At 47.4% G+C, this 13,989-nt stretch overlaps 1 protein-coding gene and 1 long non-coding RNA gene across 3 annotated transcripts in view; both read right to left on the bottom strand.

Annotated features, from left to right (window-relative positions):
• The window catches only part of SOS1 (SOS Ras/Rac guanine nucleotide exchange factor 1), a 43,482-nt gene extending 29,953 nt beyond the window's left edge, over positions 1–13,529 (bottom strand). The window contains exons 1-5 of one of the 2 annotated variants that reach the window (XM_052695797.1): positions 13,389–13,414; positions 6,301–6,370; positions 5,426–5,551; positions 3,114–3,245; positions 2,413–2,577 (exon numbers count right to left, since the gene is read on the bottom strand). In XM_052695797.1, the coding sequence (XP_052551757.1) occupies positions 2,413–2,577; positions 3,114–3,245; positions 5,426–5,551; positions 6,301–6,324 (447 nt within the window). In that variant the 5' untranslated portion in view covers positions 6,325–6,370; positions 13,389–13,414. Of the gene's footprint in view, positions 1–2,412; positions 2,578–3,113; positions 3,246–5,425; positions 5,552–6,300; positions 6,371–13,388 lie in introns of both variants that reach the window. The other variant, XM_052695788.1, reaches the window with a different exon arrangement.
• Positions 10,201–13,336, bottom strand: LOC128075756 (uncharacterized). Its single transcript, XR_008204098.1, has 2 exons — positions 12,192–13,336; positions 10,201–10,798 (listed from the first exon to the last, which is right to left on the bottom strand). It is a non-coding gene; the product is annotated as an uncharacterized LOC128075756 (long non-coding RNA).
• Positions 13,530–13,989: the final 460 nt, after the last annotated feature.

Raw genomic sequence — 13,989 nt, 5'->3', positions numbered from 1 at the left:
ACTCAGGCCAGTCTTGGCATGTTTCAGAACACGGTCCTAAGAATCAATCATTGCTGTAAGAGCTCTATGAAGTACAGAGATGTTAGCATTTAGTCACATTCTGTAACACTGAATAGGCCCACACAATCCAAGATTCTAAAGATGCAATATTATGAAGAAGCATGTGCATTTTGGCTCTTCATCTTTGGCTTTAATAGCAAGCCATTTGTGACTCTAACTCAAAACCCCAATATCTGTGATGAATGTGCCCACGCCTTGTTAGGATTTGTCCCGAACAGCTCCTCAGTTCTCTTCAATTGGCATCACTGGGAGCATCCAGAAGCATGAGCAGACAGTCAAGTAAAAATAGCTTGCATTCTAATGCAGGTGATGGTTTTTTCATGTGGTTTTGTTTGCTCTGTTGTTTTTCTGTTTTTTTCTTTTTTTTTTAAACAAAGTAGAATTTTTCAGATGGACAGGTGGCACAAAGAGAAGTGTGAAAGCTTTGGTTGTTCTGTTAAAAAAAAAAAAAAAAAAAAAAGCAGAACGCACACATTGGCAGCAGGAACTTGAAGGTCCTTGATATGGCTGGAAAAGAAAACATTTTGGGAATACCTGCCAATGGCTTGTTCCACTGAGACAGTAAATCAAATGCCCACTTTAGAGCTTCCAAAAGCTTCTTCTACGTACATATTAAAAGGAGTTCCTCCAATGCACAAGTGCCCAACACAGTTTCCAAATTAGCCTCTTCTACATCACCCATCCCTGCCTAGGACACAGAGAGATGCGCAGCAACAGCACTGTTCTTAATCTACATTTAAGCACATGGCTCCAAATACTGCCATAACAAGCCAGGAGGGTGCATCCAAAAGTAAGACCAAAGGACCAAGACAACTGTCCTGACTAGTAATTCACTCTTCACAACCTCACACATCACCTTTCTTTCCTCTTGAGATGAAGATAGAAGCATGATGGAAAAAAAAAAAAAATGCAGGCTTGAACAAGACAAAAGCACTCCCTGAAGTAGATGCAAGTCCAACCAAAGATACTGATTACCATAGCCTTAGGCAAAGCATCCACTAAACTACAGCAGGATGAGCGTCTCTCAAGTCCCATCTGTTAAAGGACTAACTTCAGGCTTTGTTTTTTTTTTAAACTCAAGATGCTGATGTAGGTGGCCACAGAAACTAGAGTGCAGAGGCATCCGAAACATAACAGGCTGTTCTCCAGCACTGCTGGATCACTAGGTAAAGAGGTAACTGCTGTCTGAATCTAATGACTCCTCTGAAGCCACAGGAAAGATGACCTGGCGATAAAAGTATGGATGCCTACAGAGAAACAGAGATGCCCATGTTTATCTATTTTTAACCACTTGACCACAGCACCGCTGCAATACAGTCTTATTGCTGATGATATGAAGTTGGGAGGATTGGCTGACAAGCCTGAAGGCTGTGCTGCCATTCAGTGAGACCTGGACAGGCTGGAGAGCTGGGCAGTAAGAAACCAGATGAAGCTCAATAAAAGCAAGTGTAGAGTCTTGCAGCTAGGGAGGAATAATTGCATGCACCAATACAGGTTGGGGGATGAGCTGCTGGAGAGGAGCTCTGCAGAGAGGGACCTGGGTGTCCTGGTGGACGACAGGTTGGCCATGAGCCAGCAGTGTGCCCTCATGGCCAAAAAAGCCAATGGCATTCTGGGGTGCATAAAAAGAGTGTGGCCAGCAGGTCGAGGGAGGTGATCCTCCCCTTCTACTCTGCCTTGGTAAGGCCTCATCTGGAGTACTGCGTCCAGTTCTGGGCTACAAAAAAGACAGGGATCTCTTGGAGAGAGTCCAGCGGAGGGCCACAAAGATGGTGAAGGGCCTGGAGCATCTCTCCTATGAGGAAAGGCTGAGTGAACTGGGTCTGTTCAGCCTTGAGAAAAGACAACTGAGAGGGGATCTAATCCAGGTTGATAAATATCTGAGGTGTGGGGGCCATAGTGGTGAGGCCAGTCTCTTTTCAGTGCTACGTGGAGACAGGACAAGGGGAAACGGACATCAGCTGCAGCATAGGAAGTTCCACACAAATGTGCGCAAGAACTTCTTTACAGTGAGGTGACGGAGCACTGGAACAGGCTGCCCAGGGAGGTGGTGGAGTCTCCTTCTCTGGAGATGTTCAAGACCTGCCTGGATGCCGACCTGTGCGACCTGCTGTAGGGAACCTGCTTTGGCAGGGGGTTGGTCTTGATGATCTCTGGAGGTCCCTTCCAACCCCTACAATTCTGTCATTCTGTGATTTTGGGAGAATACCCATGCTTCAAAACAGCCTTCTTTTTTCAAGATACAAAGAAGAAAAGGTAGTCCAATTATTACAGCCCAGGAACGTGACATTTTGAAGTCAGTGCTGCTTCACCATTTTTAAAGCACTTACACAAAAAAAGAGTTAAACTTACCTTATCAGCACACATTGCCACTTTAATATCTTGTTTTGTAATCTCATAATGCCTTATATTTCGTACGTAATTCCCAACCAATTTTAGTATGTCTGCAGAAATGTATTCTAATACTGCCACTATGTAAACAGACACTTGGTGGTCAATTTTGTAACCTAGAACCTCCTGAAAGGAAAAAAAAAACAAACATCCCATGTTATTCAGGTGTCAAAATATATGATTTGTAGTTGTAAGCTGTGGTGTAAGTTTAAGACTCTACTCAACATCCACTACACACAGTCTATTTTAGTAACAGTAATGCAACAGTCTGCAGGCCAAGTAAACAAACAGCATCACTGTAAATGCTGCTCTATCAGCTACAGAAGTGACCACAGTGAAGAATTGTCCCAGAAATCTTGCTTGAAAGCTAGTGCACTCTCTAGTGGATAAAGAAAGCTATGCACTCATTTGCTACGTATTTGGTTATTCTAATTTTGCTCGACTCGAAAAACAATCAAGAAATTTCCAAAAATATCCTTAGATGTGTAAGCAAATGCAATTAACTAAACTGGAAACGCTGACAATTAAATTACATTGAAAGAAACATATGTTGGTTTTTGTTTGTTTGTTTGTTTACATTTCAGGCAGCAAACAGAAATCACACAAAACAAAGCAGTCAACTTCCAATTGCATTCCAAAAGCAAGCTGACATCGCTACTGACCTTCAATAAAGGATGGATTTTTTCTACTGGGAGAGATAACGGATTTCTTCGTTTTCGTTTCTCAATGGCAGACTGGGCATCAGCTATTGCCCACTTATCAATAGGATGGGGAAAGCTTTTCTGAACACGATCCTTAAAAAAAGAGAAGGACTAAAGGGTAAATGCATTATCTGAATGACCTTAGCGATATCACTACATTATGAAATCTCTTTCCACTAGTTAACAGATGAATGCCTACTAATGTCAGTACTTAAAGACTATAAAAGCTTGAAATTCTACTGTTCTGGGCACAAGCTTCTCACTACATTGATGATGCTGTACCAAAAAATCATCCACAAAGACAAACTGACAGCTCAAAACTTGAGAAGCACCAGAATTAAGCTGCTTCTGTACACAGCTTCCTCACCAGACATATGCTGATAATTCAACATTTAAATACAGGACTGTCTCTCATAGTGCTTTACTCCTTGTATACAACAGCCACAGCAGTTTATTTACTTCATCCAGCATGCCTGGATATACCTACATATGGACCATGCTCCAAAGAGCTCTGCTGTTTGAGCTCACACATGGACCTCCAGAGATTCAAAGGCCTGCCTGGTTTGGTAGCCCAGGTGCTTAAACAAAGCAGTCAGAAATCTAACTTTTCAGATAACTTCACAGCTCATTTTTTCAGACCACTGTTCCCACTGACTGTTACAACTGCAAGTGCTCACTTACGTAAATATGACCCCAATTTGAGCAACCATGAAACGAGGAAGATGAAATTTATGACCACGACAAAGGGCGAAGAACACAAACAAAAAGTTTGCAAAAAAACGTACAGGACAGATGACAGCTCTGTAAAGATAGCATCCAACTCTCTGAAATACAGAATTTTATTCTTTTTTCCCCCTTCATTATAACATCTCTGCAAAAGGAAAATGGAGATGTTGTACAAAATAACCTGCAACTCATTTGCTAACACCAAATCATTCCCCTAATGCAGCTCAGACTGCTGACTGAAGAATTAAGGTGACCCAAGGGAAAAACAAACGTGTATGACCATGTAATTAAAGACAGCATCATCACGTATAAACACTAAGGGGGTAAACTGAGGTCGCTTGATCATCTTCAGTTCTCCTATTTCTCATCCTAAGGGCTTGATTTGACCATCATTAGGAATCTTAAAGCAAAGCTCCATTTGATGTTGTGTTTTAAACAGCAGCAACAAAACACTTGATGCAATCTTCCACAAACCTCCGCTGACCAGAAGAACATTGCAAAACAGGCCAGCCGTGAGAGGGGATCCTGACCACCACTGGGGAGTCAGCATTCAGAAAAGGAAGGATGAAATTTATGACCAGCTATTACGCAGTAAGACAACTCACACAGACAGTTTTACTGGGCACTGAACAAGTTCAACCGATGGGAAAAACACCTCTTAGGTAACTCAGCAGGTTTTATGCTGATGGTTCTGCTACATAAACATACAGAACTCGTGAATCTTGAGCTCTGAGACAGCTTGGTGGATTTTCTGTTAGGCTGTTAGCTCCTCATCCCCCCAACACACCTGTCAGTGTGCTGCCTGCACTTCTCTTCTACACTTTCCTCAGAAAGCAAGGAAGTTGCATCTTGTTTAGCAATCTAACCTGGCACAGCCCCCAGGTGCTGGACAGCAGTGTGCTCACTACAAATGGAGTCTGCAGCACAGCTAAGCAAAAAGGGCTACCAAGATATTCATGGGCTTGGGACATAACTAAATTGGCTTGTTTCTTAAATGAAGACACTTCTCCTCAAACGTCAGGGTGAAAATGTTTGACAAAAGAATCATAAGAAAAGACATTTCTACACGAAGAAGTGTTCTTTGACTCACTCTGAAAGTGATTGAATTATTTTAGATCTGAGCTCTGAGGGGTACCAGCCATTATCAGCAGGCTGAGAAAGCAGTGTGAGGTCCCAGTCTATGCAGGTATAGTCAGCATGCATTATTGGGGGCGGTGAAATAAAAGTCTTAAAGGAACCAGCCAGCTTTCAGCTTCATGCTCAGAAGTTGTGCTTCCCAACTGCTACAAAGTAACGTGGATCACAGAGACAGTTTTACTGCACACCAAACTACAAAGGCAACTGATGGGAGAATCGCCTGTTAGGTAACTCAGCAGAGGTTTCATGCTGAAGGTTCTGTTACATAAACATACATAATGAGTGCTTTTCCCTCTTATACCAACAGTTGTCTTTTACATTGTGAAATCATTATTATATTAACTTTTCATACAACAGCTCAAATTAAGTTGCAAAACAGAGATCAGATTTGCAATAAACATTCTCTGTACCTCTACATCCAGAAAACTTCTCGGCTGGGCTTGACACAACATATTTAGCAACTGGAGAATCAGCTCCTCCACGTACTGCAACGCATCTTCGGTAGAGGAGAGCTTAGGATGGACTTGCACCTGAACCTGAACAAAAGAGAAGAATTTATGAGTTATTTTTGCTCTTATCCAAACATGCAAATATTATGACGTAAGGATGAGTAGAACAGCTCAGGTAACTCCTTTGAGGAGTGCGTGTGCCATACCTCTGCTAAGGCGCACCGCGCAGAACTGAAATGCTCATTTACACTTGATAGAAACAGAAACCTCAAATGTTTAAACATACCCAAACTGCTGCAATATTTAATGTCAGAAACCACCTAATTAATAACGGTGTTCAGAAGTGCAGTTAGGAAAACTCTTCAAAAACACTGCCCACTGGATCTTTCTCCCCTAGCTCTTCACACCGTTGTGTGCAGGATATACGTCAGGCACGGCGCTTCCTCCCTTTTCACAACCCCCTGCCCATGCACCACTCAAGCTACAACACAGTAATACACAAAACCTTTTGCAAAGCGAGAGCCCTGCAGAAATAGAAACAACCCCAGCAGCATTTAGCCAACAAATCGTCCAATCCATTCTCAACAGGCCCTTGTTAAGTAAGGCTGGCTCAGAAGTTTGCTTCCACGCTCCTTGTTTTGATGTCAGGCTCTAGTTTAGAAGGAAGAATGGGAACACTTGAAGTAGGCCGTGGTCACACTGGCATTCAGCAGCATGAGGCTTTTGAAGTTCAGTCCCCACGCATCTCCACACATGCCACCAGTGTCTGCAGGTTCTCCCCGGGGCAAACCCACAGAGACACGCTCCTGCTCAGCTCCCCCAAGGGGTCAGCTTACCCATGTATTTTTCCAGACGGTCATTTAAACTTCCACAGCCAGTTTGTGGGGACAGCTTTTCTTTGCATCTCTGCAGTGAACAGAAGCACAATTTTAACCCTTTGGAAATTCAGGCGTGCAAAGCTCACCACTCCAAGAGCCTAAAATTGACAGGCAGTTGAATCTCAGTCCTGAACACTGGTGGCAAATATTATGGCAGAGCACAGCAGTTGCTGACTTTCGCAATGCTTTTCAAGCCTTCATTTCATCATTTTACCATTCCCACTGCATTCAACTCAAAACGTCTCCAGTTCTCCCAATCGCTAACAGAATAACAGAACCACCTTAAGCCAAAACTCGACAATTTGTCTCATCCAAATATTAAGCCTATGTCTATACTCAAATTCTGCTGCCATAATTATTTAATTTCACAGCTGAGTTCTCGTTCCTATTTGCAGCCATAGCAAGAATTAAATGTTACGAAGTTCAAACACACAACAGCCTCAAATAGAAATCCACTTGCTCGCTAAGGCACTCATTAGTTGGAGCACTTCATGTCTAGGCACAGCCCCGCCACTCACAGAGCTGTTACTGAGAATTAAACGTGCCCGATCACGGGTTTAGCCTCTGCAGGTTGCATACCCTGATGCATTACGTCCTAAAAAACACCTCCAACATTTACTGCTTTTTAACTTGAAAACATGGGCAGAAATAGAACAGGCGAAGCTCTCCCTAAGGGGAGCGTTTTGATTATGCCAATGGTTTCATATTCCCAGTAACACACAGCACACTGCTGGAGGCACCCGGGGAACAGCGCGCCCAGCGGCCCCCAGCACGGCCTACCATTCAAGCACTGCAGCCTGACACACCGTGCCATCCCGGGGCGGTCTCACATCACAAATTACAGGCTTGCAGAAAAAATTCTCTTAAAGATCAACAGGTCTAAGCTGCCTACAAGATGCCCTCTTGTTGTTTTTCTTAGGTAGATCTGAACATATTCACATTAGGTTAGCCCTACAGGTTACTGCACTGTTCTGTATTTTGAAAATACTAAATTACCAAGTCAAGCAGACAGTAAGAATACGTAACATGATAAACCTGAGCAATGAGAAGCCGCTCTGCTTTCTCCCTTGCTTACAAAGCAGATGGCAGACTTCAAACCCTTTCTGTCTGTAAATCTATAGGAATAAGAACAAACAAATACCACATCAGGCCATGACCTGAAACACTATCCACAGTCAGCCAAAGCAGAGTCAACAACGATAACCTATTCCTAGTTCAGGAGATAAAGTTCCAAACATTTTTTTATGTTTGGGGAGCAGTTACATCACTCTCCTTGAAGGCCGCCGTCCTCAGGCACCACTGAGCTGTGCCAGAGCAGAGCACGAGGTGCCGCGGGTCGCCAGCACTGTTTATCTCTGTTAGAGAGGCAGTAAAAGTATAGCAATGAAGCTGAAGTGAGATTTAGTATCGTTTAGGGTTCAAAGTCATACAAGCAAAAGCAAGAAAACAATCGGTCCAACAAGCAAAATGAAAGGAGATCCAGGTGCACAAGGGGCGCAAAGCATGTCATCTGAAGCATGGTGGCACCAAGGCTGGGCCCGGGCTGCCCGCACTGAGTGCACTGGTCAGCAGGCTCAGGAGTGCGATGCGAGACGGGCAAGAGGCAGGATTTGGTGAGAAGGCATGAGCAGTGAGAACACCTGCTAGAGGCTCCGCCACATGGCTGAGTCCCAAAGAGGAGACTGCCCTGCTGGGGAAAGGGGAGGAGACTTCAATCCTCCTGACAGGCAGCTCAGAGTCAAAATTAGAACAAGAGGGCCACCCCACCCTCCAGAAAGGCCCACCACAGGAGCACACCCGATAAACACAGAGAAACAACTTCTGAAGTGTAGCGATGTTTAGATAAGATTCTTATCTGCACATTTCACCTCTCCCTTCAATACTGGCAGAACCCATCCCTCCCTCCCACACGCACGCACCAAAACATCTATCTTGCGATAAGGGAAATTACCACAAGAACAGCCTATAAACATCTTTTGACAAAAGCTTCAATTCTTTGAGATACCTCAATAAACCCTAGTGGGCCAGCACAAGTGAGAGCAGCTAGAAGACCCTGCCCCCCCTGCTCAGCTGTAACTCAGTTCATCCGATTGCTTTTTTCTCTGGCCCGACACAACAGTACCGAACCTGGTCACAAGATAACCCCAAACGAAGCCTAGGCTGACATTCAGCAGTTTATTCTGCCCTACAGAGGTGTTTGACAACACGGAAGAAGGGAAGACTCGCACAATAAGTTTGACAAACTAATACTAAACCAAGCTTCCTCTGCAACAATTTTCAGTTACCCCTTCCTCATGCCTCTGAGAGCAAAGGCCAAATGTACACCCAGTGTGAAGCTGAAGCATTTCAGCTTATGGCAAAAAACACTTCATTGTGTGTATGAAGACTGCCTAGAACTACACAGAACTGCCTCCCATCACAAGCAGCAGAAGCTTCAGAAAGATGCACAACAGAAGAGCATCACCCTAAGCTAAGTAATGACCCAAAACAATCTACTCCTGGATAAAGAACAGCACTTCCACATCCAGGTCAGACTGCCCATCTACTGGGGTGTGACAAGAAGGCAAAGCAGCCACCAAACACCCACATGTGTTGAAGCACGAGCAGCTTCCTTGCCAAGCAGGGGTACCACTGCACTGCCAGTCTTGCTGGTGGCAGCTGAAGTGCTTGCAAGGAAGCAGTTGAAGGAAAAACACTGTATTGAACACAGCATCTTGTTAATAAAATGGAAGAAGCTGCAGTGAGACGACAGACTGCATAAGAAAAGAGAGAGTCATTATCTTTCCCTGCCTGCTTAGATAGCAAATATTCTACTGCTGTTGGAGGGGGAATCTATGATTTTCCTTGCACTATCACATAGTGGAAAGAGGCAAGGCGTCTGGCACTTCTCCCAAATCAAAGACCAAGCTGTTTTCCAAAACACAGGATGAGACTCAACTGATTAAAAGCATTTTTCTAAGACAAAAATACAAAGGGTAGAAGCAGAAAATACAGACCTTGGCAGATAGGTTATTATTAGAAGCAATTTGTTAACAGAGCAGGCTTTTTCTTTTCCCCCACTTTGGTTGCTTTTAAAGTCTTAACAACTATTATAACCTTATTTCCACTGAAGCAGCTTTTGTTAACGTTCCCTATGACAAAACCAATGACAACTATATTCCCTATGACAAAAACCACTGACAAGCAGCTGCTTATCACTAAAACACTCTGGGATCAAATACTTTAGGGACAGCTCGCGTGACTGAGTGTCCTCATAGAGCAAATACTCCACAAAAACTGTGTTCTTCTTGTACTCTTTGCCAACAGTCAGCAATCCCGCCCATGTGGTGCTGTCACCTCGATCAATTAATTCAGTAAACTAACCCAAGCACAGAGGTCTTAAATCCACACTTCAGCACCTTAACTTTATTCTGCACAGCCATCCAGAGCACAGAGAATCCAAAGCTACTGAGAATTAATCAGGCCCTACACCTGCAGCAAGGCGCTGCCAACAAGAACTACCACCACTCTGAGCGAAGAGCAGCAATTGGACTGCCATGGGTTCAAAGAATAAGGTAATTAAGAGGCAGGCAAAAATGTTTTTTGTCAGCCACAGCTTCCTGAGCACTCTTTAGTCACTTCGGGAACTCTGCTCATCTCTTTTCTCTATGGAAGGTATAGAAGAGTGACTATGCGATACATTGAATACGCACAAGCTCGCTACCTACAACACTCCCCTTAGCTGAAGCAGCAAATCCTCTTCAGCTGTTAAACCACTTCAATCCAATCATTTTGACCACAATGAATTCCAATGGCACCCCTTATTAATTGCTACACAGATTCAGATCAACTCCAGGTACTCAAGCAGGGGAGTATCTGTACGGTACGGACGTTCTTTATTTCTCTAAATAATCAAACTGTTTGATCCATCAGTAGGGACAACACTTTCCAAGATAAAAATCAACATATCAGGGAAGAAGCACATCATGGGTATGCAGAGCAATTCCTGCTGCACAAGCAAGATGAAGCCACAAGGAAAGATGTTCAAGAAAAATGATCCAAAAAAAGATGACGATCAGCAGAAAGCTTGCATGTTCACTACAAAGGAACACCAGCTGAAGAGGCATCGCTCTGCAGGCATTCCTTCTGACTCTGTCTTCCACGGTGCATCAAAACGCACAAGTCTCTCTCTCCAGCCAGCCAAGAGCTCTGGTGTTTCATATGTCTTGAATCTTCCGTCTTCATCCCCAGCACTTCACCTGCCCACCTCTACAACTTCTATTTCAACACCAGCTGCTATTCTTATTTCCTTTTCTTGAAGCTTATCATCAGGATTGCTGTCTTTTGTCAGCAACTGAGGGCCTCTGTAACACTCTGTCTTCTGATGCTACAAAATAATAGTGACCAGGCAGAGAAGCATCTCACTGCACATCATTTCCCTCCTAATTGAGTGCACTGAAGTCTATCTTGACAGGATCTGAAGGAGAATAGGAAGAAAAGGGATTACATTATCATCTGAATGGTACAAAAGCTGCTTTTCTCAAATGCAGCTGTTGAATGCAAAGACAGTGCATTACAGACTCCATTGTTAAGGCCCATATCTAATGAAACACACGACACATGCTTGCAAAACTGCACTGATGCAAGAAGCAATTTATACTTACTACATGCTTGCTTTTGTTAACAAAAACACAAAATCAAAATAACTCATCAGGAAAGAGAAAACCCTTTGCAATTACTCAACAATACCTATTTTTTAGGAAGTGATTCCAGGAGGTGCTGTTTGAGCTCCAAGTTACAAGCCAGCTTGTAGTTACAAAAGACTAATGGTAGCCATCCCCAGTAGCTGGGAACGCCTTATGCTGGTATAGGTGCTTCAACAGCGTTAAACACCATTCTCCTAATCAGCAATAGTAACTCAACATAGGTCTTCCCAAGTCTCACTTGCAGCTACGCAGGAGAATGGAACGATCCGGTTTGGGTACCGAACAGGTTTCAAGGAGGAACTCAGAAACCAGAGCGCTACCACTACCCACGAGCAGGCACCAGAGCAGTCAGCTCACTGGAGGCAAGAAGGGAAAATCCTCCCCTCGGTTCATGACAGGGTGCACATCAGCACCTGATAACTTGACTGCAGAGAGCACGTGCTCTAGCAATTTAGCAAAGGCACACAGTGCTCTCCTTCTGGGAAAGTTCTGCCCTTTGGTCTTGCTGGCATTCGCTGCCACATTCTCTGTTTTACTGGTCCCATATGTAGGCTCCAGGTGCAAGTTGCTCTGGGCGGCACAGCACGGGGACACTGGCCCTGAGCTACCCACTGCAGGGCTGCACGCTGCACCTGTCTCCCAAGCAACAACAGACAGCTGTCAGAGCAAGCACACTGCAGCTCTCCTGCTTGCACCTGATACTTCAGACAGGTCTGTTACTTTATGAGGCTTTTATCGGGACTAAGCACGCTAGCCAAGATAACTTGTACCCATTTAAGTTAGTAAAATACTCCATTTGGCTTCTTAATTAATGAAGAAGCTATTAAGAAGCCATATGTTCTCATCTGTCATTTAGTTTTCCTGTAACTCAAGTATTTGGCTGTTCAGCACAGAAGATAACAATACGGATGGGTTCTTTATTTCTACATTTACAAGGACAGCAGCAGGAAGCGGCACACGATGACACTTCTGGAGTATGCTGGGCAACAGCATGAGAGAAGATAAGAAACAGGTGTAAACCTCATGAAAGCAGAGGTTCAAAGCACTAACATCTGCTCGACAGTCACACATCTGGGCATCAGAGCTTCAGAACTAACTCCACCTCACCCCAGCTGTCCCACTACCCACAGAGAGCACCACACCACGAAACCAAGACGACTGTACCTTGCAGGGCCGAGCTGGCACCCTTGGCAGCTTATCTCCATCGGCCTGTTTGTGACTTCTGACTCTTCTTCCTCCTTTCACCCAAGCAACTCATCCAACTCCTCCAGCAAGCATCCTTACTCCAAGGTAACCCTGTGAACGGCTTGTCCTTTGGGATGAAACCTTGTGTTCTTGACTCAAATAATTCCAGACTAAATTTTGCCTTGAGACCCTCTGCGTGTGTCCTCCAGCACTCAGCATCAAGCCTTGCTCCAAGTCAGGCAAACTGTTACGCCATGGAAGGTCCAGGGCAAGTTCTCCTTCCACTCCTCTGGAAGGTGCTTGGAGGCAGCAGGTGACTCCAGCCCCCACCCGGTGGCCATCCACACTCAGGTGCAGAGAGAACCTGAGCCATGCAGTCTGCCCAGCCATCTGCTTCCAAAGAAACGACTACCAAGAAGGTTTGAACCCCGAGCACAGCACACTATACAGAAGACAAGCAAGAAGATCTCCAAGAACTGGATGGGGCCAAAGCATTTGAGAGCTCAGAGCAGGCCAGAAAAACGGGGCTACGTGTCACAAGAGGAAACAGGGAAGAAATGCTGCACCGGTACGACTGCAGTGCTTGAGACCTCCAGTCTGCGATGGGGAACGAGAGGTTAGCCAGCCCTGGGAGCACATCCTTCACCCAGCAGCTGCCGTTCGTCGTGGCATGCGTAGATACACGCAGCCACACGAAAACACTGCCGTACAACCAAGAAGCGCTCCGCTAGCAATACGAGGCCAGTCCGAGCAGCAGCGTCAGACACCGCCGCTCCTCACGTCCTGCACTTCCCGGGCCCGGCTGCAGGAGGACGGAGGAGCGCTCACCGTTCCTCCCCTCTACCTCACAGCGTCCGTCCGCGCTCGTCAGCTCCACCATCCCGAGGGATGACGGCCCTACCGGATCCCCTCGGACCGGCCCAACCCGGGGCCGGCAACCCCAGCCGCGGCCCAGCCGGAGCTCCCCGCGATCCTCCCCGCGGCGCCCGGCCCGCTCCGCGCACGCAGCGCCCGGCTGTCACCGCGCTGCCGGGCCGGGCCGGGCGCTCTCCCCTGGACGCTTCCGGAGCGGGAGAAGCGGAGAGGCCCGGCCGCTTCCCCCCCGCCGCTCCGGGCGGCACGGAGAAGGCCCGGTGCGGCCGGCGGGGCCGAGCGCCGCTCCCACTTCCCCCTCACCTTCTTCAGGGCGGGCACGAGCAGCCCCCGCCACTTGGGCGCGTTCTCCTCGCTGAAGAACTCGTAGAGCAGCGGCTGCGCCTGCATGGTGCCGCCGGGCCCGGCCCGCTCGGGGCGGCGGGCAGGGCAGGGCGGGCCGGGCTCGGCGTGGAGGAAAGGCCGCGGCGGGAGGGCTGGGCGCCCCCTCACCAGGAGGCCCGGCGGCCCCCCGCCGCCGCCGCCGCCGGCAGGCCCGCAGCGGCGGGGGGAGGCGGCGGCTGCCGCATTCCTCGCCCGGCTCTCGGTGGTCGCCCCGCGGCGCCGCGGAGGTGCGGGGGCGGCGGGAGCGGGGTCACGCGGCGCGGCGCGCGGGCCGCGAGGGGCGGGGTCGGGCGCCCGGAGCGCGAGCGCCGCCGCCTCCCCGCTCTCCGAGCTCCCCGTCCTCGCCCGCACGGTTGGCGCCCGCGGAGCATGCGCGGCGCCGGCCCGCCCCGCGCCTGCGCGCCTACAGGGGCGCCGCCGTCGCCGCGGCCCTCCTGCACGGTGGAGGTGACCTCACGCCGCCGCTCCGCCCCCGCGGGGCTGCCCCCGGTCCGCGAGGGGAGCTCGGCCGTGAGCCGCT

This window comes from Tympanuchus pallidicinctus, unplaced genomic scaffold (assembly GCF_026119805.1).
Source record: "Tympanuchus pallidicinctus isolate F22 unplaced genomic scaffold, pur_lepc_1.0 scaffold1, whole genome shotgun sequence".
NCBI classification, from domain to species: domain Eukaryota; kingdom Metazoa; phylum Chordata; class Aves; order Galliformes; family Phasianidae; genus Tympanuchus; species Tympanuchus pallidicinctus.
The sequence above is the reverse complement of the archived record's forward strand: the minus strand, read 5'-3'. Positions and strand labels throughout refer to the sequence as shown.